The 23,872-nt window shown below is 43.7% G+C and overlaps 1 protein-coding gene across 1 annotated transcript; it reads left to right on the top strand.

Moving 5' to 3' along the window:
- Positions 1-598: 598 nt before the first annotated feature.
- cspg4ba (chondroitin sulfate proteoglycan 4ba) lies at positions 599-22,758 on the top strand. Its single transcript, XM_052067100.1, has 10 exons — positions 599-857; positions 5,927-6,090; positions 7,818-11,384; positions 11,487-11,960; positions 12,521-12,697; positions 15,925-16,123; positions 16,222-16,353; positions 17,282-17,454; positions 17,549-17,732; positions 18,596-22,758. Exons 1-10 carry the CDS (start codon positions 764-766, stop codon positions 20,650-20,652), a joined length of 7,221 nt encoding a protein of 2,406 aa, XP_051923060.1. The 5' UTR covers positions 599-763; the 3' UTR covers positions 20,653-22,758.
- The last annotated feature ends 1,114 nt before the right edge of the window (positions 22,759-23,872 follow it).

The following is a 23,872-nucleotide window of genomic DNA, read 5'->3' on the forward strand; positions in this document are numbered from 1 at the left end:
AACAGTGTAAACAAAATTATGGCAAAATCTCAACGTTATTTGTTACACATGATAATTTGACATTTCTGCACGGATTTTAGCAAGCCTCACGGAAGTTGACGCACATGATTTGTTTTCGCGGGCCACATACAATGATGAGGCGGGCCGGATCTGACCCCCGGGCTTTGAGTTTGACACCGCTCCTTTAAGTTTTTCAAACAATGCTTGCAAGATTTAACATAAAGTTAGGCATACACTCATGAGTCAAAACCACTTGTTTTACTTACTATATAATTTTTATGTAATTTTTTTTCATTATCTATGGGGCATAAATTGAATGAGTCAAGTGAACTTCATGGGGCATAAATTGAATGAGTCAAGTGAACTTCACCTAGCAACAGGTGACCAGTTATCAACCATGCTTAAAAAAACGAAATAATTCAAGTAATTCGCTGTATTATTCTTCGTGTTGTTTATTTTATTTTAAAAAACGCTGCTTGTTCTTAGAAATCGTTAGAATAAAAAAAAACTGCGAAAATAACGCCCCCGCATTCCACACCACGCTTGTCTTTTTGCGCTGTTATTTTGGAACGCGCGTTCACGAGAGGGCTGGCGCGCTCACGAGGCGGAGTCTTTCGATTCCCTTGTGCCTCCCCGGTGGTCCTCTCTTTACTGCCGTTTTCTGTCACAGAACCCACTCGAACTCTGTCGGACCACAAGCCAAAGAAGATAAAAAGACAAACGCCGTGTGCGAGCATGTGAAATGTCGACTTAGCGAAGGAAGATGTTCTCCTTTGGGAAAAGAGCCCCGAAGAAGTTGCTGCTGTGGATCTGCGGGCTGTTTTGGTGGTCGCTCCTGGTCGAGCTAGCGTCGGGAGGTAACCGTGCTGCCTTCAAACTCTTTTACACGCGACACAAACCAGGGTATTATTTGCTGTATGTTTACCGTGCAATGTCCTCTTTTTGGTCAAACTTTTGCATTCATTCATTGGTTGAAGACGACCGCTACCAACAAATACCTAAAAAGGTAAAAGTAGTGTTAGCTTTTACGAACTGTGACATATCGCGAATAGTTATGCTGAAAGTGATTACAACAAAGTACATGAGAATTAAGTTACTAATATTACAGTGCAATGCCGTGATTTGTTATATTGACCGCTCAGTGACCACTTAATTTGGGACACCTCCACAATAATGGCAAACCAAAACCATCGAATGCAAAAACGGCATAAAAAATAATCATGGTTAATATTTTTTTATATATCTATATCTAATACATACAAAATGCCTCACAATTCTAAGATTCAGTGTCTGAATCTCAACGCACTTGCTTGAATGGATTTTATCTGGTTTTCTGTTTTTTTCTGGTTTCCTCTCAAATTCTAAAAACATACGTTAGGTTAATTGAACTGCAAATTGTCCGTCGGTGTTAATTAATATGAGGGTAAATGGTTGTTCATATCAGTAACCGTTTAAAAGAAAACATCTAATTTGCTTGCTTAGGATTGTGTTTTTTGTTTTCTTTATGCCTGTCTGTTTTGTGATCTTTAATTCTCTGTCATCAAGGTCATGGTAATGCGCAAAGGTTGAATCTAAGCAAGCATGCTCTTTGTGTTTTTTTTCATGAGTATAATAAAATAATTGACCAAATCATTGCTAACTCACTGTCAAAATATCAATTAAAAAAAGGCCCACGGGCTACTCATGTGGGCCTCGAGGGCTACCTGGTGCCCGCGGCACCACGTTTGTGACATGATGAGTATAAAATGAACGTATGCTTCTAGTTTCTTGTCGATTGCCTTTTTGGTCTTCGTGTCTTGTTCTCTTACCGTTCAAAGGAATATTTAATGCAGCTCTTATATTTGAGGTCAATCTACTATATTGTGCAGGTTTAGCAAATCTTTTTTTGGTGTATGTTTCTATTTTTTACAAACAGCATACCATGCATCAATGATTGGTATGAAACTTTTACGCATTTAGAGTACAGCAGTGCAGCAAAGCATAGTCATTGCACATGATGACGACAATACCGTACTAAAGTGGCTCCAGCCTCCTCTCCTAAGGGACAAGGCTGTGTATGTGTGTTATTTTTATGGCTATATACAGTACATTGTTGACACTCGTATGTGTATACATTAGCCTTGTCTGCTTGATTTCATCCTTGGCATGTGTCATAGAAATTCAGTGGGCTTCACTCATCCCAACTGTGCCAGTGGGAATAATCAGGAACAATTTCACTGTGACTCACTCACTCCATTGAAAATAGCAACAGTAATGGACGCAATTTGTTATGTTACCATGGTCAGTCTACATTTTGTTCAAAAAGTGTTTCAAAATCCTCTCTTCATGACGGGCTGGCAGCCGGAATACATATCACTTACCTGCTCTAATGGAGTAGATAAGTCCTAACTACCTAAATACTGTATGTGACTGAAAAACACTTCCGGGGTATAAATTAGGGCTTTTTTTCAGACTAATACCAGCACGAGTATTCACTCTTTGTGTAATCATCGATATCAAGTTCTGACACCTGTAGTACTTTAGATATCTAAATTTTCATTTTACACAAAAAAATCTTAACTCTCTTTATGATGCAGATGATTATTTGCTAATATGTCAAACTGCCGCAGTATAGTGCCAACTACAACTGAGGAGTACTTACTCAACGTTATCTATCTATCTATCCATCTATCCATCTATCTATCTATTTACTTCTTTAGCTAGCTAGCTAGCTAGCCTAAAGAATCAGTGGCTGCTATTATTGGCAGCTTTTCGAGTACCCGATATCTACTCGATATCGACCCGATACCAATACCTGGTGTTAGCACTCTTCCATCACTACTACAACTACCAAAGAATCAAGTGAAATGGGTGTGTACTGACTCTAGTTCATCATGCTGTTTATAACCTTGAAACATGATGTGGCGAGCTCCTAACTCAAATCACTCTCATCTCAAATCATGTGCTGCCGGGACCACAGTGTAAATGTACATTTACCAGCTCCCTTTTCCCAGTGAAAAAATATGACAAAAAGGCCATATTAAAAAGCAAAACGCGTACATGCACATTTAATACTTTGGTGCTGGCGCAAAACGAGGACAAGTACAGTGTGCTGACGGCTGGCGTGATATGCTGACTTCACACATTGTCTAAAAATATCAGCCTCCTTTTGTTTTGTTACATCTCCAAATTTTCCTTTCTGTGACTGGCATCCCTTTGCTTCCCTTTATGCCCGTACAGATTACGAGAGTGTTCTGTAAGAAGCCTGTTGCCCATGTACGGCTTTGACAAAACAAAAGGAGACACTTGAGTCAAGTTGCATCGCCGATTTGTTGAATAAACTTCGGCCCACAAGCAGTGACAAGCTCTGGTCTTGCTTCTCTAATCAACAGTAAAGACTGGCTTTGTTGTGCGCTGAGTTGACAGAACATGCTTCTTTTTACTATCGCCTTCTCCTATCCTCGCTGCCGTACGCCAAAAGTGCGTGTTTGAAGAATTTATGTCGCAAGACGTCTGACACCAGCCTCCTTCAACGGAAGCAATCGTCTTTGGCGTCTTTTTAACCACTTTCTAAGAATGCAGCCCTTACACAGCCAAGTACATTTTGAGAGGAGACCTGTGTTTTTTAAGCCAGCGTGACATTCAGTCAGACGTATTAAACGTCATCGCGATTGCACCAAAAAGCATCTGAGCGTGCATGTCCATCCTTGTCGGCACAATAAAATGACAAAATGTCACCAATTTTTTCCCCTTCTTTTTGTCTACTGAGAAGGATGAACGGTAAATGCACTTTCTGTCTGTCGCTGCCAAAAAATTCTGTTGATATTTGGCTCCATTTAATTATTCCCCAACGGACACCATGTCGTTTGCGTCTGACTGACTGAGAGTTGAAATCTAGGACAGTCAGGTAATAACTGCTCATTAAATGTCACCATAAATAGGAACAATACAGAAGAAACTAGAATGCACTCAGTGGAGCAAACACTTCCACCAAGGCTGGACAATATAACCTAGTTTGCATGAGTAACAAAATTGTTGATTTTCATATCTAGTCATCTCCTGTATTGGCCTGATTTTCTTCACCGATGAAGAAAAATGCTGGAGAAAAAAAACTGGGTACAGTTGCATAATGTTGTAAGGAACCTTTTTCAAAATTACAAAGGATCTCAAACAAATTTGCACCACACCTGTAATTTGCACATTAAAAAAAAAAGTTAATTGTTATGTTACTCTACATACTCTATGTCAGGGGTGTCAAACTCATTTCACATTGTAGGCCGCATATGGCCTTGATAGATGTCAAGTGTGCCGGACCATTAAAATTCTACCATACTCTGTGATAAATGCTCAAAATAATATGTCTTTCCTTTGTTTTGGTATAGTGAAGCACAAGAACATGAGGAAAATGTTGAAATTTCATAAACATTTTTTTACCGACTTTTACCTAACATTTCACGAAACGCCTTAATTTCCTTAGACAAATGTGCAATTTAATTTTATCATTCACATATATGCATTGCAGCTGATCCCACTGATTATACAAAGGCACAAATCTTTAACAAGTAATTTGTATTGAAAAATATAGTAATGCACTTTAAGATTAAACGAGATTTATAAAGAATGTTTTTTTTTAAAATCCTTTCACACATGTGCATATAAAATCAAAATTTAATCCCTGCCTACACTTTACAAACGAAAGAGAAAACAGTGTGCCGCATAGCGGATAATCCCTGAATTGCACCCTAATTAAAGATATTAATTCCGTGTCATTTATGCATTTTTAAATTAATCTGCGGGCCTGATCGAACCTCCTCATGGGCCTGTTGCAGCCCGCGGGCCGTATGTCTGACATCCCTGATCTACGTACTTTATGTTTGAATTACAAAGATTTATCACAGATAGAAATGATGGACTGCCATTCATTTCTCATCTCTCTTTTACCATCGCGTCAGGCGGAAGAAGAACTGGGATCTGTATTTGCCGAGAGCAGCAAGCATGTTTGTGGATGTTTCAACTGCGTCTGTGGGAGCTGCTGGTGCCTGGGCATGAAGGCTTGACTGGGACAATTTAGGAGCACATTAGTCCAGATTATAGGCTGATGTGAAATGGCAGGGAAACGAGCCAGAAGAAAACAGATGTATCTGTCCTTGTAATATGCCGTTTCAGGAACTTGCGACCTCAGAAAATGTGGGGATGGGGGAACCTTTCATGTTGAGATTGAAGGTCTCCATCAGGGAAGGATGGGTCTAAACTCGCCTGCCTCATCCGAAACCTCAATTTGTACGCTGCTCGTGCGGCATTAAAAACAAATTCCATGCTGAAATTTACCTTTGTAAAAGCCACTTTCTTTCAAGCTTAGTTTTCCACCGAGGCACAGGCTTGAGTGTGCTTCTTTTTCAAGGGAATTCCTCATTCCAGTGCTGCTGATGGACTTGAGTCTGAATTATTATGGCGCAAAAATTACCGCTGGTCCAACAGAGATGCGCCGTAAAGCAAATCTTTGATCTACACTGTCAGCATGCGTTCTTTTGGTGCATGAAAAGCAATTCTGCATAATGTGAAATATTTTCAGGCAAAAACTCGCTTAAGGTCAAGGAAAGTTTAGGTTAAGGTTACCTTAAGAGCCTCTGGACAAAAATGTTATGTGATCTGAAATGTGTGTTTGTGTGTGCGCGCTACTCTTGTAAGAACAACTAGAATGCCAATTAGCCTGGTGCTTTTCTGTCTAAATGTCACATGCGTGCTATATTAGGACCACAGTACTTTACTTGCTCTTGGGTTTCTGTATTTACACCATTGTTTTAATTTTTTTTTTTCTTCCCATTGACATATACGGGGCATGTTTGATTGTCCTAAAAAGATGAAAGTCACATGAGAAATATACTGTATCTTTTGTCTGTTTGTATTTTTTTTTAAACAAATGTCCCTCTCTGCTCTTTTTCTCCAGCGTCCTTTTATGGGGATGGCTTTGTACAGCTGAAGGCAACAGGGTCGTCCGACCATAACAAGCTCCACATTCGCTTCCGAACTTCCAGTACCAATGGCTTGCTGTTTCTCGCCGCCGGCCAAAGCGTCTACTTTCTGCTAGAGCTCAATGCCGGTCGCCTGCAGGTGGGTACATCCATGGCCCCCCCATGCATGAGCATATGTGTTCAAGCATACATGCTATGAGCACACACATGCATGCATGCCCACAAAAAGTCGTGCTCACGCCATCGCTGACCGACCCGAAGCAATGACGCCAGATCCGCTAACAGTGTCAGTCTCTCTATCCGGTAACGCAAGCAGACAAGTCTGCGTGACGCGAGCTGAGTGCCACCGCCATACCAGTCCCATCATGTCACAGCTGCGCATTCTGAAGGCTTTCCGATTCCATTGTGTTTATTATGATTGGAGTTAACATCGCCAATTAACAGTTTGGTTGTATTCAGAATCAGAAAGTGTTTATTGTCCCATTAAAAGGAAGTAAACCCATTTAATCCCACCGGTTACATTTGTGAAGGACAACAATGATTTAATTTACAGGGCTCTACATTTTTTTATTACTGATTACTGAAAAGGGCTACCAATGACACATGATTTTGACTTTTAAATGTCTGGGAAAAATTTGGGGTTAAATGGGTTAATTAATGTTGCAGCAGGAGCACATAGAGGACAAGGCACACAATGACAAAGTGAAATAAAGAATAATAAAAAAAACTAAAACCAGACTCAATAAAAAACATGCTAACACGTGTTCAGTCCAGAGCAGTTATTAACAGTTATTGATAAAAGTGCAACATGCGGATATGCAAGTAAAGAATGGTAAGTCTTAGGATTTAGATCACCGTAGGAAGTATTAGAAATCGATTTTTAGGTGAAATAATCCATTCTACAAACTCTTGGCATCATTATATCGATCTAAACTTTCCATCGAAACAATAAGACAAAGTCTCAACCGTAATGGTGAAGGTGATTTCTGTCACAGATGCACTTCAACAGTGGCGGTCCAAGCTTGAATGACAACACCGCCCCCATTGGTGTGAGCCAATTTTGGGGCTCATCGCCACCATCCCAGCAATGCCTCCCTGTGCGGCCACACATAATGCACATGCCAAAAACAGCCACTGGTTTCACAAACGCTGATTTGACTTGTTTTTGCACGATTTTACCGACATACTGTATTTCTCCCAGAAATGCTGCTCATATTCCGATATGTCCAATCTCAGTGGCATTATTCCTGGAAGTATTTAGGAGTGAAATACAATTTGTACCTTTCTGATTATTCCAAAGCCCACCGTAAGCAGTTCTGTCAGGCTCAAGCTACAGCCAGAGGGAATGTCCACTATATGCTGAAGGAAACTTATTTACCATACATGTTGGAAGGGAATAGTCCCGAGTAATTCATTGCCAGCAAACTCAAGTAATTGTGACCAATCTTTTTATTGTGTCAGAGCATGGATTGAATCGCACTGTGTTTCATGGCTGTGTTTCAGTGAGCTCGGGGGGGAGGGACTGCTCATCCCCTCTTCCTTCAACAGGGTCAGGCCACCAAATTATTGTTGTGTTCACTGGCACAAGTGAACAATTGTGAGTCAGCCTTGCGCGTCTCTCCCTGGAAGCCCGCGCTCGATTAGCGGGGGGACTCGGCAGCAAGCCTTGACGAGTATGTCATCAGAATCAGTTTGAGAAGGTGACATGATGCACTCAAAGGTGTGGCTCAAGGCAAAGAGATAATCTCGCTCCTCTTGCTTGGAATCTCAGACAAATGTTAGAATAACAGGTGACACCAACCTTTTAACACGAGGCCTCAAAAGTCTGTGTGACTTGTCTTGTAACACGGCATGTCTTTTCCCCAGCTGAAACTGGACTTGGGATCTGGGGAGCAACTCCTGCGATCCGAGAGAGGCACGCAGCTCAATGACCTCGCCTGGCATTCCGTGGAGGTCAACCATTTCAAGCACAATGTCACTCTGACAGTCAACAAAAACTCTCACACAAGTACAAAGATTCCCGGCCCAAATCATGTTCTCAGCATCTCAGATGGTATCCATGTAGGAGGTTCCGTTGGCCTTGACAGACTTTACAACCCCAGAGACCTAATTGGCTTTCGAGGCTGCATGGAAGATGTCGTCTTCAACGAACATGACTTGCTGTCATCGCTGAGGCCATACACTGGATTCAAGACCGTCCATGAAGTGTCACTAGGTTGTAGTCCTCAGTTTTTCGCCACCGAAGACGACCCCGTTAGCTTCTTTAGCTCCAGGGCGTACATTTCTCTCCCTCTCTGGAATGGCCATCAAGAAGCGGTGTTCGAGTGTGTTGTGCATACTTCGGCCAGAGAGGGCATAGTCCTGTACAGCTCTGCCAAAGAGGGGGACTTTGTGGCACTGGAAATTCAAGAAGGCTTGCCCGTGGCCATCGTCGGGAAAGGGGGTACCAAAACGGAGCTGAGTTCACTTACGTTTATCAATGACAGGAAATGGCATGCTCTCAAGATGCGCTTCAATTCTAAAACGCTGGAATTAACCGTTGATGGGGAAATGGTGAAAAGCAGCGTTAGCTCCCGCTCCAAGGGGCTGCACTTTAAAGGCTCCATTTTTATCGGAGGCATCGATGACAGCACCAGATCAGAAGTCCGAAAGGTTGAGTTGATGTCTGTGGCAGGAAAAAGAATGCGGGGAGGCTCCTTCAAAGGATGTATGAAGAATATCGAAGTGAACGGAGTGAAGATGGGCCTCGCCAATGCGGTCGTAACAAAGGATATCTCAGTTGGCTGTCAACCTGAGAACGAACCGATGCCGTCGACCACTGCGAATCCGACGAGTGCTCCAGAATCTCTATTTTTCTTGGTGAGCCCAACACCGTCACTGTCGACACTCGCAAGGGGTTTGGACAGAAGGTATGGCTCTCATTTCGTGCAGCTAAAACCCCTGATAGTTGAAGAAGGCGGCCGGGCGTCTCTTGAAGCCAAACACATCAAGGTACTCTTGGATTTCAAGATGCTTGGTATTCGTCAGTCTCAAATTGTATTCCAAATTCAAGAACAGCCACTGCATGGTCAGATCAGGCTTGATGTTGATCAGGACCAACCTCAGAATACCTTCAGCATGTTGGACCTTTGGCATGGACGAGTAATGTACATCCACGGAGGCTCGGAGGATCCAGATGACTTCTTCATGTTTTCAGTAGCTTCCAGCAGTCGGAAAGAAGTCCCAGATTATCTCCGAGCTAACAAATTGTACCGCTTCAACATTACAGTAACGCCCACCAATGACGCACCTGAATTGAGTCTCCCCGAAGGCAATCTTTTTGTCTTGTTGGAAAACTCCAAAAAACGACTCACCGCAGATGTTCTGAAGGCCACAGACATTGACAGCAACCATAGCAATCTTGTTTTTACCGTGCTCGGGAACCTGAATGCAGACGCGGGCTATTTGGAAATCGAGAACAACCCAGGAACAGCGGTGACCTCATTCTCTCACTCAGACTTGCAAGAATTGGGAGTGTATTATGTTCACACAGGGGTGAGAAACTCGAGGATCGTGATTCGAGTCAGTGATGGGGAGAAGGTTAGTAACACTGTAGTTTTAAGGGTGATGGCCGTAGCCCTCGAGTATAAAATCGCTAACAACACAGGTTTGGAGGTCAATCAAGGAGAAATAGCTGCAATCGGTTCACAACAATTGTCCTTCGAAACCAACGCCGTCAAGCAAGTGATTGACATCCGTTATGACGTCATTGAACACCCGCAGTATGGAGAGCTCCAGAGACTTCACTCAAGTGGCGAATGGAGGCCCACGGACTCGTTTTCCCAAAGGCTTCTGGAAAAGGGACGTCTGAGATATGTCAGCACCTACCACGAGATCCAGTCATCCAATGCCACTGATCACTTTAAATGTCAAGTCCTCGTGGCTGCAAGGGCAACGGCGGAAGTCGTTTTCCCAATCACCGTGAAATGGGTGCGGTACAACTTGGTGAGGAATGTCATGATGGACTTGGATAAAGTTAGGAAAGTCACGCTTGACTCGGATTATCTGTTTGCTGCGGCCACGGGTGTGATTGTCTCCGAGGAGGATCTTTATTTCAGGGTTCTCACCACCCCAAAGAAAGGAAAACTGCTCCTGGACAAAACCGTCCTGACAAAGAACTCAACCTTTAGTCAAAGAGATGTCACGGATCGAAAAGTACACTATGAACTAGTTGACCGGCCTCACGAGGACACGCATGACAGATTCAAGTTTCACTTGTTTTCCAAACACGCTCAGTCCCAGAACTATGATTTTCAGTTTTCGATTCAAGCCGACGTGAATAACGTTTTCATCAGGAATGCCGGATTGGTTCTTCGAGAGGGGGAAAGTAAGCTGATCACAAAAAATGAGCTGTTTGCAGAAACATTACTGACACAGGATATGTACTACACTGTGCTAAGCAGCCCCAAACATGGAAGGCTTGCTCGTATTTCTCAGTCTAATTCGAACTCGAGCTATAACAACATCTTAACCTTCAGCAATCAAGATCTCTTCGAAGACCGGATCATGTATGTTCACGACGATGGTGAAACAAGTCGGGATGAGTTCACTTTCATTGTCTCTATCGCCCGAGGTTTCAAATCCTTCATTGCGGATGATGACATCGGGTCCAAAGAAGGAACGTTCAACATATCCATTCAACTTGTCAATGATGAGAAACCGGTACGTGTCATTGATAAAGTGTTCCATGTCGTGAGAGAGGGACGGAGGCTGCTCACGGTTGAAGATTTACGTTACCACGATCCAGACTCCGATTTTGACGACGGACAGTTGATTTACATCCGTCGCGGAATTCCCGTGGGAGATTTGGTGCTGGCGAATGACACAAGCCATCGGCTCTTTGAGTTTCGGCAGAAGGATTTAGAAGAAAAGAAAGTGTTGTTCATTCACAAAGGCGCAAGCGTCGGTAGGTTTGTGCTCTTTGTCTCCGATGGCAAAAACTTTGTGTCAAGTCTTTTAGACATCAGTGCGCAGGACCCTTTCTTGCAAGTTGTCAATAATACCGGTTTACTGGTGCAAAAGGGACAGTCGGTTATATTTTCCGCAAGTAATTTTACCATCAGATCCAATCTGGATATTCGAGATGACCAAGAAGTTACGTTCCGGTTGGATCACGCCCCGAAGTACGGAAAACTCTACCTAGAGACAAACGCGGTGGAGTCATTCACACTGTCTGACCTCAAGAACGGATTCATCTCTTATCAACACGATGACGGCAAACATCTGGCGGACCGTTTCAACTTGACGGTCACGGCGAAGGACATCCACCTTGCGGCGAGGATCAATGTGAAGGTTTACCTGGAAAGTCACCAGAGGCCGCCCATTGTGCAGCATCGCAACAATCTCCTGGTTGAGGAAGGAAAACCAGTCAGGATTGATGCGACTAAACTTGAGGTTAGTGTGAGAGATGTCGGCGGGTTTTACTTGCTTTGTCTTTTCTTGGTCTTTGTGTTTGTCCTTGTCTAAAATGAGGCAGTGTTTCCAACTGACACACAGGTCACACATGAAGACAATGTGCCATCTGAGATCACGTTCACTGTCAAGGCAGGTCCCTATCATGGCTTTCTCCGACATTTTATGGAAGCAGACCGACGTTACGTCGGAAGCGAGGAGTCTCCTGTCAAGACATTTACCCAGAAGGACATTAACAGCGGAAGCATCCAGTACATGCAGGTGGAGCCCAACCAAGTCAACGACACCTTTGTCCTGGAGGCCACCAATGGCGTCACCGACGTAGGGGACATTAGCGTGTGGGTCGATATCATACCCCGTCGCATCCCACTTCACGTCTTCAATTTCACAGTGGAAGAAGGTGGCTACAAGGCCCTGACAAAGGAAGTACTTCAAGTCAATAACCGACACTTTGCTGGCATTAACTTCCTGTTTAATGTGACTAAGCCCCCGCGTCACGGCCGCATCGAGCACTCCCGACATCCTGGAGTGCCCTTGACGTCTTTCAGCAGGAGGCAGGTAAGATACTCGACAGATAATCAAGCATCAACGGCAAAGTTTCAAAATGACAAAATGTGACATTGTGGAATGTCTAAATGTTTAATGTGATGATAAACTTTTCGTTCCTGGAAAAAAAACAGTCACACTGTCACAAAGTGAGGCATGAGCTTCGTCGGCATCTTAAGGATGTAATAAATTGTGTTTAATGTTTGCGTTTAATCAAAAATTAGACTCTAGTGATTATCCATCGGTTAATCGAGTCATCACATCGCCAAGCCAGCATTCCAGTGAAGAAACTCAGCTCACAGAATGCGTTTTGAACCTACAATAGATCAATTACTTTTTTCTAATTCTCCATGTAAATTAAAAAAAATACTCTGAATAAATTAGAGGTACCAAAATGTATTGTGCTCAACTTCAGAAGTTTCACTGTACATTGTAAGAAACGACCAATTTACTTTCGTGTACTGTCATTGTTTTCAAATTGCGTTGACTCCCCTGACATGAGTCACACCTAATTTTGTATTTGTTCTGTACAGACTTTATATCCGTCCTCATAATTTACAAATTTGAACCAGGTGGAGCATGAATTCATTTACTACGTCCACGACAGCAGCGAAACCTTAGCAGACAACTTCACAGTGGTTGCCAACGACACAGGCCTGAAAAAGCAGAGTGAGGCTCGCGTCCTGTTCATCCAGGTTACAGCTGTCAACGATGAGCCCCCCGTGGTCACTTCCAACAGAGTCCTCAAGGTGAGCCTAACCTCCTCCTTTATATTTTAAACGTTTACCAGGTCATCCAGCACAGCGTTCACTGATCGCTTCCAGGCGCTTTTCATGGTCGTTTGTCTTTATGTCCTGCGATTGGCTGGTGACCAGTTCAGGGTTTACTTCGAGCCAAAAATCAGGTGGGATTGGCGCCAGCTCGCCTGCGACCAGGTATGAGGGCCGCCCCCATAGCGGCGATGCGTTGCATTCTGTTCAGTGTCAACAAATGTACTTAACAGTTTGCTGTCCACAAGGTGGCTCTCTTGTACTTCAGTTTGAATTGCTCAGAGTATTCGTTTGGACAATGAAACAAATCATTGGGAGGTTTGTTTGAAAGTTACCATCTTTACATGTGCTCAAACTATACACAGGTGCATATGAATCGATGAGATTATTGTGGAAAAATGTAAAAAAAATAAAAAATCGTCATTTATGTAGTATGTAGGTTTCCCAACAAATAGGGTAAAATATCTTTTTGAACAATATATAATATTATAGCTTACAGCAAGTGAAAACCCACAATTCACCGGATCTAGAATATTGAATTCCAAACAATCAGAATGTTTTTGTTTTTTAAATGGGGTTTAAATTAGCCTTCTCAAAATTATGTTATTCTTTATTTAATAATTCTGATGGCCATTTTTTCAATGCAAAGCAAGTATTCTATATAAGAGGGTGAAAAGTGCTGGAGTGTTGACAGGGTTGCTGTCAGCTCCGCCGTGAAAATCTTGACGATCTGTTGAAACCCCGCCGAGAGCCTCAGATTTGACGTGAGGTTGAGGAAACTGTGTGCACGATCTTGCGCGTCTTTGAATTTGGTGACTCAGCGCTGAAGCCGCTCGTCAAACTGATCCCCGCTGCGACTTGCGACGAAGTGGGGGAGTGCTCGAGGTGCTTGCTGTTCCCTCCGTAGGGTTTGCTGATGAGCGTGCGCCTATGGATGCGAACGTTCTTTGGCGGTGCTGATGGGAAGTGCGAGGGTCCCATGTGGCTGGCTTACAGGTGCTAATTGAAAAAGGACCCCGTGCTTCTGTTCCAGTAAGAGCAGTTTACTCACTGAGGAAGTGGCAGACTGGTACAAAGCCTGTTATTTGATCGCTGCTAAGTCAAAGACCGTAATTTGAACACCATTTCATCACCACTAAGTCATGAATCCCTCGTAAAAAGAAAGCGGGAGAGGGAAACAATAAAAAAAAAAGAATAGTCACATTACACTCATTTGCGAGAATGACGAGATCAGCCATTGCGTTTACCTTTATTTAGACCAAGCTGACATCCGTTTTCGTGCTTTGTACATCGTCCTTTGTGAACTCCACCGAGCCGTAACTGACACTGGCAATAACAAAGGCGAAGTACTGTCATAGTTTGGATCTTCACTGCAGAGAACTGCCTGTGGGAGTTGCGACCTGTGTTCGTGGCAGCGTTACGCAATAGCTGCTCTGGCACAGCGAATAGAAGCTCATCCTTTGTTGTCAACTCTTTCGCACAGCTCACGGGTTTCGCTTCGGAATTAAACTTGCACGGCATTATGAGGCGTTTGGATTTTCGCTGTCCTTAAAATGCGTTCTTAGATTCTGAATTCGTGTATTTTATTTCCTTCACCTTATTATATGCTCTGCCATGAAAATGTACCGATAATACAACTGATTATCCATCTACCCGTTTTCAATCGTGCTCGTCCTCATGAGAGTCACCGCTGACAAATGGATAATTGCAAGCAGATGTGCAGACTGCAAAATATGTCAGTTTGTTGACAGCGTGGACATTTTTGGCAAATGGAATCAGCACATGATGGACCTTGAACATGACTCACCGAGCAAGCTGGCTATTTAAAAATTCTAAAAGAAATTGATATTTCCTTTTGACATAGTGGTCAAGTCAAGCTTGACAACAATAAAGTGCCAGTACACACAAAATATGATGAAAATTATGAGCCATGAGTGTATTTCTTCTGAAACGCCTCCAATGTTCCATCTAAGATGTGGACATGATCAATTGCGCACCTCTGTCACTCTCTCAGTGCACACCGTGACACTGCCCCTCACCATGCACACACACACACATTACATTTCTTCACTCATTCCTTCATTTGCACCCCGGTTGAATCTAGAAATAGGGCACCACACCATTCCCACTTCCCTTACAGATTCAGTAGCGCAACCAAGGGAGATGCTACAGGCCACACGCGGACAGCTCCATTCAGGAAGTCCAAAGATGGGCGCTGTTTACGAGGCTCTTTCGCATGTGTCGGGTCACAAGACATTTTTGTTTTGATGAATGTCATGTTTTTCATTATTTATGAGTGGAAAATATGCGACCCAATTTCATCATCTTCAGAAAACAGCTGAGCCGTGTTTGGTTGTTTTCCGAGCAACTGTGAGGTCATTTTAAGTTGACAGAAAGTGTTAAAATGGCCGCCACCTCAGATGGCTAACAGGTGGATTTTTCTGCTTAATTAATCATGCCCTGTTCAAACGAATGAAGGCACAAATAACATATTAATGGAAAGAACATTTTTGGTTGACTTCCCCACATTGACAAGGAGAACATCAAATAACTTGTTGTGGCCAATAAAACCTAGAATCAAATGATGACTGGACACCTCCTTTTCTCCCTCAGAAAGAAAAAACGGTTAAACATGTCCACCTGTAACATATTTAACACAGTCGACATCACAGCCAAAATGGCATCTGTAACACTGAATAAAAATAAAAATGCTGCCAGCCAAAGTTGTAAACTTTTTTTTTCCCAAATCAAATTATTATTTCAATTTAAAAAAAAAAAGATATTTTACAGTGAATGCCTTCCTATTTGAATTATGCTTGGTAAATCTGTTTGGAAAAGCTGACACATTTCTTCCGATAGTCCTGCCGTTCCTTTGGAGCTTTATCTTGAAGACAATTTTTTTTTCTGCTTCATCGGATAATGTGCAATGGAAAAAGGCTAAGGGAGATTGAAGAAGGGGATGGGAAAATAGCCTTAGAGGTGACCGTCCGCAGCATTTTGTGTCGTTACAAAGTAAAGGACACAGCTGCCTCCAAAGGCCTTCAGCGGTCTAACCGTCACGGAGCATCCGCGTTATTACATCTATTTTGTGATATTGCGATACACTTCATTGGTACGTATCATAAATCCTTCAGGTGTGGCTTTTGAAAGCGGACTATTTTTTTTTTTTGTTGACGCACATTTATGTCCGTCTGCCCTGCGTCAAGGTTTGGGTGTCCTCTGTGACGGAGATCAGCCTGGAGGACTTGAGGGCGCAGGACCTCGACACATCCCCGGAGGAGCTACACTTCATGGTGACCCCACCCAGCAACGGCCACCTGGCCCTAAAGAGCGCCCCCATGACCGCCGTGCTCAACTTCACCCAGGCCCACATAGACCGGGGACAACTGCTCTTTGTGCATAAAGGTGAAAGTTGTTTCTCAATAGGCTGTGAAACAGCCGTCTGATTGTCATCGGCCACTCAAATCCTTCATGGTTTCATTTTGGAATCCGGTTGCTTCCAGGTGCCATGTCCGGAGGGTTTAACTTCCAAGTCAACGACGGTGTGAATTTTACTCCCCGGCAGATCTTTAGCATCACTGCTAGATCCTTGGTCCTCAATTTGGCCCAAAATCGTCCCCTTAAGGTTTTTCCAGGTAAATCGCACCGCAAAGTAAGCTGACAATTGATCTTGATGCCTCTATGTTTAAGTCATCCGCCATTTTGTAACCAAGTCAAGACTATTTATAAATACTTGCACTGTATTTTACTCTTGTTCATGCTGACTTCTCTTCTGCTAATTCATTTCCCACCAATTCTCACTGACGGGAGCTGCCAAATGCAATTCATCATTCATAATGTTTGATGGTAGCTATGCTATTTTCATAAAGTTGATCTAAAAATAGGCCAATGACTGTCTGCTTGCTAGCTTTCCTGGGATTTCCAGCCGTCTGGATTGCGAGTTTGGAGGGGAAAAAGGATATTATGAGGGTAGCAACCTGCCAGCTGGCACGCTCTGCTACGCTTCCCAGAGTGGCAAGTCGAAGAGCTTTATACTGTCTCGTCTGAGGAAGCAAGCGTTTTTTGTTTTTTTTTGCAAACAAGGTCAGAGATTTAGCAGACAATTAAAGATGGTGTGAGAAGTACAGTGAATCGCTCTTACGATGCCGAGTGATAAATGTGTTCATCTTTGTAGCACTCCTCAAATGCCCTGGGTAAATCCCCTTTTCATGAAATGGTTGCATATGTTTTTACAATGTTTCCACAAAGTGTCTGTACCGTCACCAAGAAAGACGAAGATACTTGGAGAGCTCATGAAAAGTGATCTATTCACCTGCCTTTAGTGTTGCGTTCATCCAAAGGACTTATTTGTACCCTACCAAGTTTGTCACTGAGTCCATTTTTCGTTACACCGCGCGTTGCATTTGGATCACATCATCACAAAGTATGGATGAGTATGTTTCCGCTTTTAGGGCTTTTACTAGAGATCTCGTTACACTCGAATACTTTTTTAAGTTCCAGCCGAACTGCATAGCAGAATACATTAGACGTCGATAACTGCAAATAATGTTTCCTTTTGTTCAGGCTCCTCAACGCCAATTTCAAATGAGGAGTTGCAAGTAGTAACCAACGACGTCAGCCATACTTCGAACCGCACAATTACATTCCGTGTCATTCGACATCCCAAACTGGGGCGCCTGGTGAGAAAGCAGTCTGAGAATTTCTCCGTTGACATTTCCACGTTCACGCAAGACATGGTGGGTGGGGAACACAAAGACATTCCAATGAGCGTTAGCTTCCGAGCAGGACCAATTCGGACTTTGTGATGCATTCTCTGTGATTGTCTGGCAGGTGGATCGGAAAGAGGTCTTGTACATCCAAACCCCCGTCGAGGCGGCGGGCTGGGAAGCCTCGGACTCGCTGAGCTTCTCTGTGACATCACCACCTTCATCCCTGGAGAGTCTCACCTTCAAGATTGACATCTCCTATGAGAATAAAGGACCTCGACATAACACAGTCCTTTTGGCGAACACCGGTAAGAACATCACAGCCCACCATTGACCCCGGAAAATGAATTCAGACTTGGAAGATAATTGCCGGAAACGTGAGCAAAGACTGAATACTATGTCGTGCTCAATTGTGGAGATCGAGCGTTCAATTCTTTTTCATCATTTTACTTTGACAGATTTTTTTTCTTTTGAGTCCGCGCGGCTAACACGGGACTCATTGATGCACCTTCTCATCTTCCTTCTTCAATGGAGGGTTCAATGGAGTGGCTGCTTTAAAGCGCCTGATTGTCAGCACTTTAGAACACATAGTTGTGGGTTGTGTGAGTGCACGCACGTCATGTGGAGACAGACGGAATGGGTCTAAAATTATTTCAAGAAGTTCAACTTGACGCCAGTTTGTGGAACTGGGCTTCGGGCGTGCGGGGCTTCTGTAGAGCGCGTCGTTGTTGGCTATAATTTGCATGGACGGCGGAAGAGCAAGGGGATTTTTAAATTGTTTTTTTTTTTTTAAACTCATTCAGTACCACCCAATTCTAGACCAAGTCTGTAAAGACGTTGAAAAACGTCTTTCGGAGTGATTGAGTTTTAAGTTTGACACCCTGACCCGGGATGTGCGCTTTTGGCGGATACGCCCACAGCGTTTCCGTGCAGAAACAAATGGCTTGATTTGTTCTCTTTTGAAGCCTTGTTTCATTGCACCTCTTTTTCTTCAAATTCCAATTTCGCAAAGTTGTTATCAATATTTCTCTTATCTATTTTTACATTGTACAGACAATAAGGAAAAACAGTGTCCTTGGGTGGCACGAAAGGCACTTTTAAAGAAAATGTATTATTATTCTTATTACTTCTCTCAAAAGGTAACACTAGTATCATGTTTCCTTTACACCAGGAGCTCAGGTCACGGAAGGCGAGAGCGTCGTTATTGATGAGACCAAGCTGGATGCCACTAACCTGATGTCGAAGCTGCCAACGCCTCAGCGGAGCGCCAACGAAGTCTGGTTCCAGGTGACGTCGTTGCCGCAGCACGGCGTCATCGTCGTCGGCGAAAGAAACCTCACCAAGGAGAAACCCAACTTCTCTCAGTTCATCCTCAACAAATACGGCATCACCTACAAGCACGACAACTCGGAGACGAGCCACGATTCCTTCGCCTTCAGCGCGTGGGTGAACCCAAAGGGCAAAACTGCCCAAAGGCCTTTTGATGACATGGATGTCATCGAGGAGTCTTTCAACATTACAATTTCTGCTGTGAATGATCAGTCGCCCGTGTTGAAGACCAAAGCGCCGAGTCTGACCCTGGTACAAGGAGAGACTGTTGCCATTAAACCGGAGAACCTCAGTGTGGAAGACTTGGACAATCCCCCCGACGATATCGTCTTCTCTGTGATTAGCAAGCCCAATAATGGCTACCTGGCTCTTGACGGAAGATTGAATGAATCGATCGGCACCTTCACCCAAGCCCAGATCAATAATGCGAGTGTTTATTTTATCCACGATGGCAGCCCTACGTCAGGGGTGTTTTACTTCAGCGTGACGGATGGCCACCATAAGCCGATTTACAAACTCTTCAACCTCGACGTGACCAAGATCACCATCTCGCTCGTCAACCACACGGGGTTGACGCTTGAGCAAGGGCGCTCCGCCGTTTCTCTGATTCGAGACAACCTGGCCGCCAGGACGAACGGCAGGAACGCCACAATTCACTATCTAATTTCAAGACCTCCGAAGCATGGCAAACTTCTACTGGACGACCGAGAGGTGTTCCAGTTTGAGCAGGAAGATGTAGAGACGGGACATCTCGCTTACCACATGACCGATCTTTCATCCGCGGAAGACAGCTTTGAATTCACGGCCTACACTTCTGAGGCCAATCTGAGCGCGCAGGTGTTAAATGTCACTGTCACTCCTCTGATCCAGCTTGGCAAAAGTGTCCGGGCACCCAACGGCAATGTTCTAAAACTGAACTCCGCTTCCCTTGATGCCTCGAAACTGGCTACTATTTGTAGCTGTGACCCCGTAGTTGAAATCGTCTCGCACCCTAATAACGGCAAAGTGGTTCGGCCAAAGACGAAAAAGTGGCGTCAATCTGAAGCGGTCGAGTCGTTCACGTTCCAGGATGTCATGCAAGAGAAAATAGGCTTGGAGTTGAATGCCAACTTGACGGGAGTTCAAGAGTTAAACGACTCGCTGGTGTTTTTACTGAAAGCCGACAATGTCCAACCTGCTAAAGGGGAGTTCCATTTTACCATCGTGCCGCATGATCCCGCGGCTGTTCCAACCACCAAAAAACCCGTGGTCACAACGTCATCTCCTCAGACAACGATCCAGACGTCGAGAAATGCTCCTGCTTCAGACCGCTCCACGGCTGTTGTTTACACCCAGCAGCCGAGCAAAAACCAACAACGATTCAAAGGACGCAACCGCTGGGGGAAGTCCAATCGAACGAGCGTTTTCACCACAACCCTCGCGAAACCGACCACGGGAACTGCTCATTTTCCCTTCATGAACACACCCGTTCGTGTGGAATCCTACCCACAAAAAAGCTCCAACCCTCTTCTGGTTATCTTACCGCTGCTCGCTCTGCTGCTGCTTGTGATCATTTTCGTAGTGCTGGTTGTTTTCCTTCGCCACGACCGGCGGCGGAAGCAGAGGACCGCCACGCCGAAGGAGGGGCCTCCCGCCGGTCTCTCAAGCAGCCAGTCATTCCAGGGCCAGCCCCAGAGGAGCGCTGCCGTCCCTACTGTCACCGTCACCCCACTCAGCCCCGGCAGCACAAGCAGCCCCGCTCTCAGTCACTTACTGGTACGGAACCAGCGCCTGTACAATCGTAGCACGGCTGATTCCAACGTTCTCATAAGCTCTTGGAGTAGCGATTCTCCCACTGCGTCGTCCCAAATTGTCCAGACCGCCTCTCCTTCTCTTCAGAGGAATCAGTATTGGGTTTGAGCGCGAGCAGTTGGTCGCATAGAATTGTCCAAAATATCTCGGTAAGATGAATTATTCAAAAGCAATTCGGGGTTATTGACCAACCTCCAACCTTTTTTGGGGGCTGATTCTCGTCCAAGACTAGACTCCATTTTGAGTGTGTTAAGGTAGTGACTCTGTCCGGCCTCAGATGAAAGATGTGAAATCAGGTGCAAAAATTATGTAGCCCAAAAAATGGCCGATGCATATCTCACAAGAATAAGGTACGGAAAAAAATGTTACCGTTGTGTAAACAATGAGGGGCTGTTACAGTTGAGAAACCATTTTAATGTGTAGAGATGCTGGCACTTTCGTCATTCTAGCTGGCTAACATTAAATGTCCGCGTCGACCACCAAAAAAAAAAGCTTTCATAATTGGCAAACGCAAAATGTGGTTACATCATCTTCCCCAAACTCGAACGAATGTTTTGGGCAACATAATGCTGCAAGGCTTCCACATAATTAGGAAATGGTGGAGTTGTGACACTTCCCTGACAGTTCAGATTTTCAATCCTTTAAATTGGTCCATAATAGAGCAACAGATGATGAGAGGACAGACAACAAGTATTGATTTGTCAAGGGAAAAAAAAGAAAGAAAGAAATTGACCATTTTTTAGGCATGCTGGGTTCCCCCCTCCGACAGTGACGATATGTAAAGTTGCATTGATAACGTGACTCATTTCCTACGCCGTTTGTAAAAAGCACAATCTGACCACTTCCCTCTTCGTGATCTTTGAACACACATAAACACCTCCGTTTCGTTTCACCTTCATTTGAAAGCATAATGATGATGCAGTGCTTCTTCTTTAGGACCTGAGAGGAAGGGTTCAATGTTCCACTTGTACAGAGTGAATATTTACTAAATTAATGATCCATCCATTTCATGTGGGGCGATTTGGCATGCCTTCATCTTGTATGACTGCAGACATTTGTACAATGTCCAGTCGTGAGGGACTTAAAATGGTGGCCATGTGTATGACCTTGCTTTTCAGGAAAATGTCAATCTGACATAAAGTGACATTTTTGTGTCAAACTGCAGACGGATGTAACAGAGAATCCGTTCATTTTTCAAAATAAAAGCATCTTTCAAGTTCCGAACTAAATAAAACGTAAGTAATGTAAGTTATTTATTATTTCTGCGCGTCCCAGTAGCAAATGACCCACGGACCGGTACTGGTCCGCGGCACGGGGCTTGGGGACTAGTGCACTACGTGACATAATGTTGGCTGCTTCTTGGCAACTCTGAGACAATCATGAGGAAAAGTCCAACATTCGCTGTTCTTATATTAGTCCGTCCTGCTGCTGTTTAAATGGTATCGCCCATTTAGCACCTTGCTAATACCACCAGAGGGTGCTGTTGTTACTACTAACGGTTACATGGTGTCACTGTCATGATCGGTGAAATACAAAAACACTTCATCACTGAACACTGTGGCAAATGGTAGCTAAGTGATTTTGGTGCCCGAAAATGGGAATTTCTGATATTGATTAAGCTGCTGTTTTAGCATTTCACTACGCGATTTTCAAAACTCAATAGACTACTGATAATGTTTTTTCTAAACTCAGGTATCCCACCCCCCACCCCCCGTCCCTCCATTTGTTTTACTTTGTGTTTTTTATGTGTTGCAAGTGGGCTGCTCCGAAATGCCATGTTCATAGCCACGATCACGGATTAAAAATTCAATATTGTTGATTTAATACACTCTTTTACTGCATCGTGTTGTTACTCGTAGCATGTGTGAGAACAAATGTTTAAAGTTAACACACTGTTTAATGCTCGCTTTCTTTCTGATGGGATTTCCCTCATTAGCCTTTGTTGTCATCATGACTCATTGAGAGTCCACTTTAGCAGAAAAAAATGGACTGAATTACATCCTGGTATTTATGATTTGGGATGTTTAAAGAAGAGCTGCTGTTGATGGAACGTACTGAATCCCGGTAATCACTGGAATCTTTATTTTAAAATGGACTGATTAGAATGCTCTATCCCATGCACATTATTCTAATCTTTAAATGATGTAAACCTAACATGATGTAAAATGCAATATTTTATTTATACCACATTTATATTAAACCACTTTAAATGATTGTGTTGTCTCCCCAACGGGCTTTAAAATGTCTCCCTTAAGTCTTCTTTAGTAGCTCTTAGGATCACTCTCATTACAAGAAGCACTTGATAATACCCTGCCAGGGATCTCTACACTTTGTACTAAAATGAGGATAGACACAAATGCATTACTGTTATCATTATCTGTCTCATTTTACTTCCCCAAGTATTGTTAGCAAAGACAATATAATTGTGCCCCTTTTCCAATGCATGTCACCTGCTCAGCACACCCCAGTTCTACTCACAAATACTAGATTAGCCTAGTGTGGGGTGTTTTAGCCCTGCATGTAGTTTTATACTTCACTGTCTTCACTGCACTAGTTTATTTTCTTAATGCTCACAGTTTCTTCTTGGATAAAATGTCTCCTTTTTAAGATGATTTCCTGTCTTTACTCCTCAAGAGTAACGAGAAGTAAATACAAGAGGCCCTCATCAGCCTCCATTTTGTTCTCAGTTTAGTCTCCCTCATAGTGCAAGTCTTTACTGTTTCCTGCTAGAAATTGCACCAGTTAGTTGACATGTCAACATGACAACTCAGGCTTAACGTTTAAAGGGGTTCTCATCGCCAAACCAGATTCTTCCTCCACCACTCATTAATATTTAAAATATGGCAAGATTCTGGAAGTGATCAGTGAGAGAGAGAGCAAGAGAGATACCGCCTCCCCCCATGTCCTGTAGTAGTTTTAAGTGGAAAACCGAGCAAAGGAAAGCTGAAAAGCGGTCAGCTTTTAAAAGTCTGACTTCTTGACCTTTTCTTTACATGACAATGAGTCATAAACCTTCAACACTGTCAGGACCATTGTTTATTTTATTACAGATGCGACATGAGAGGGTCAGCATTCAAAGCAGCTCTCAGTGTGGAGCAGTTCAGTTGTTCATGTGATAAGAGTTCTTGTACAATACGTCTGATGACTGTGATTTAAGGGTTGATAATTGCGGGTGCGCACCAAGACACGACAACGCAGAGTGCTTTTGACTTCCACGCTTTAATGAGGTTTCACACTGAGGCTTTACTGTATTGAACTTCTCCAACCTCCGCGCTCACTCCATTTCACTTCCTCAGAGGCCTCTCTCTCGCTCTCTCTCAAATACACC

This window comes from Hippocampus zosterae, chromosome 6 (assembly GCF_025434085.1).
Source record: "Hippocampus zosterae strain Florida chromosome 6, ASM2543408v3, whole genome shotgun sequence".
Classification (NCBI taxonomy): Eukaryota; Metazoa; Chordata; class Actinopteri; order Syngnathiformes; family Syngnathidae; genus Hippocampus; species Hippocampus zosterae.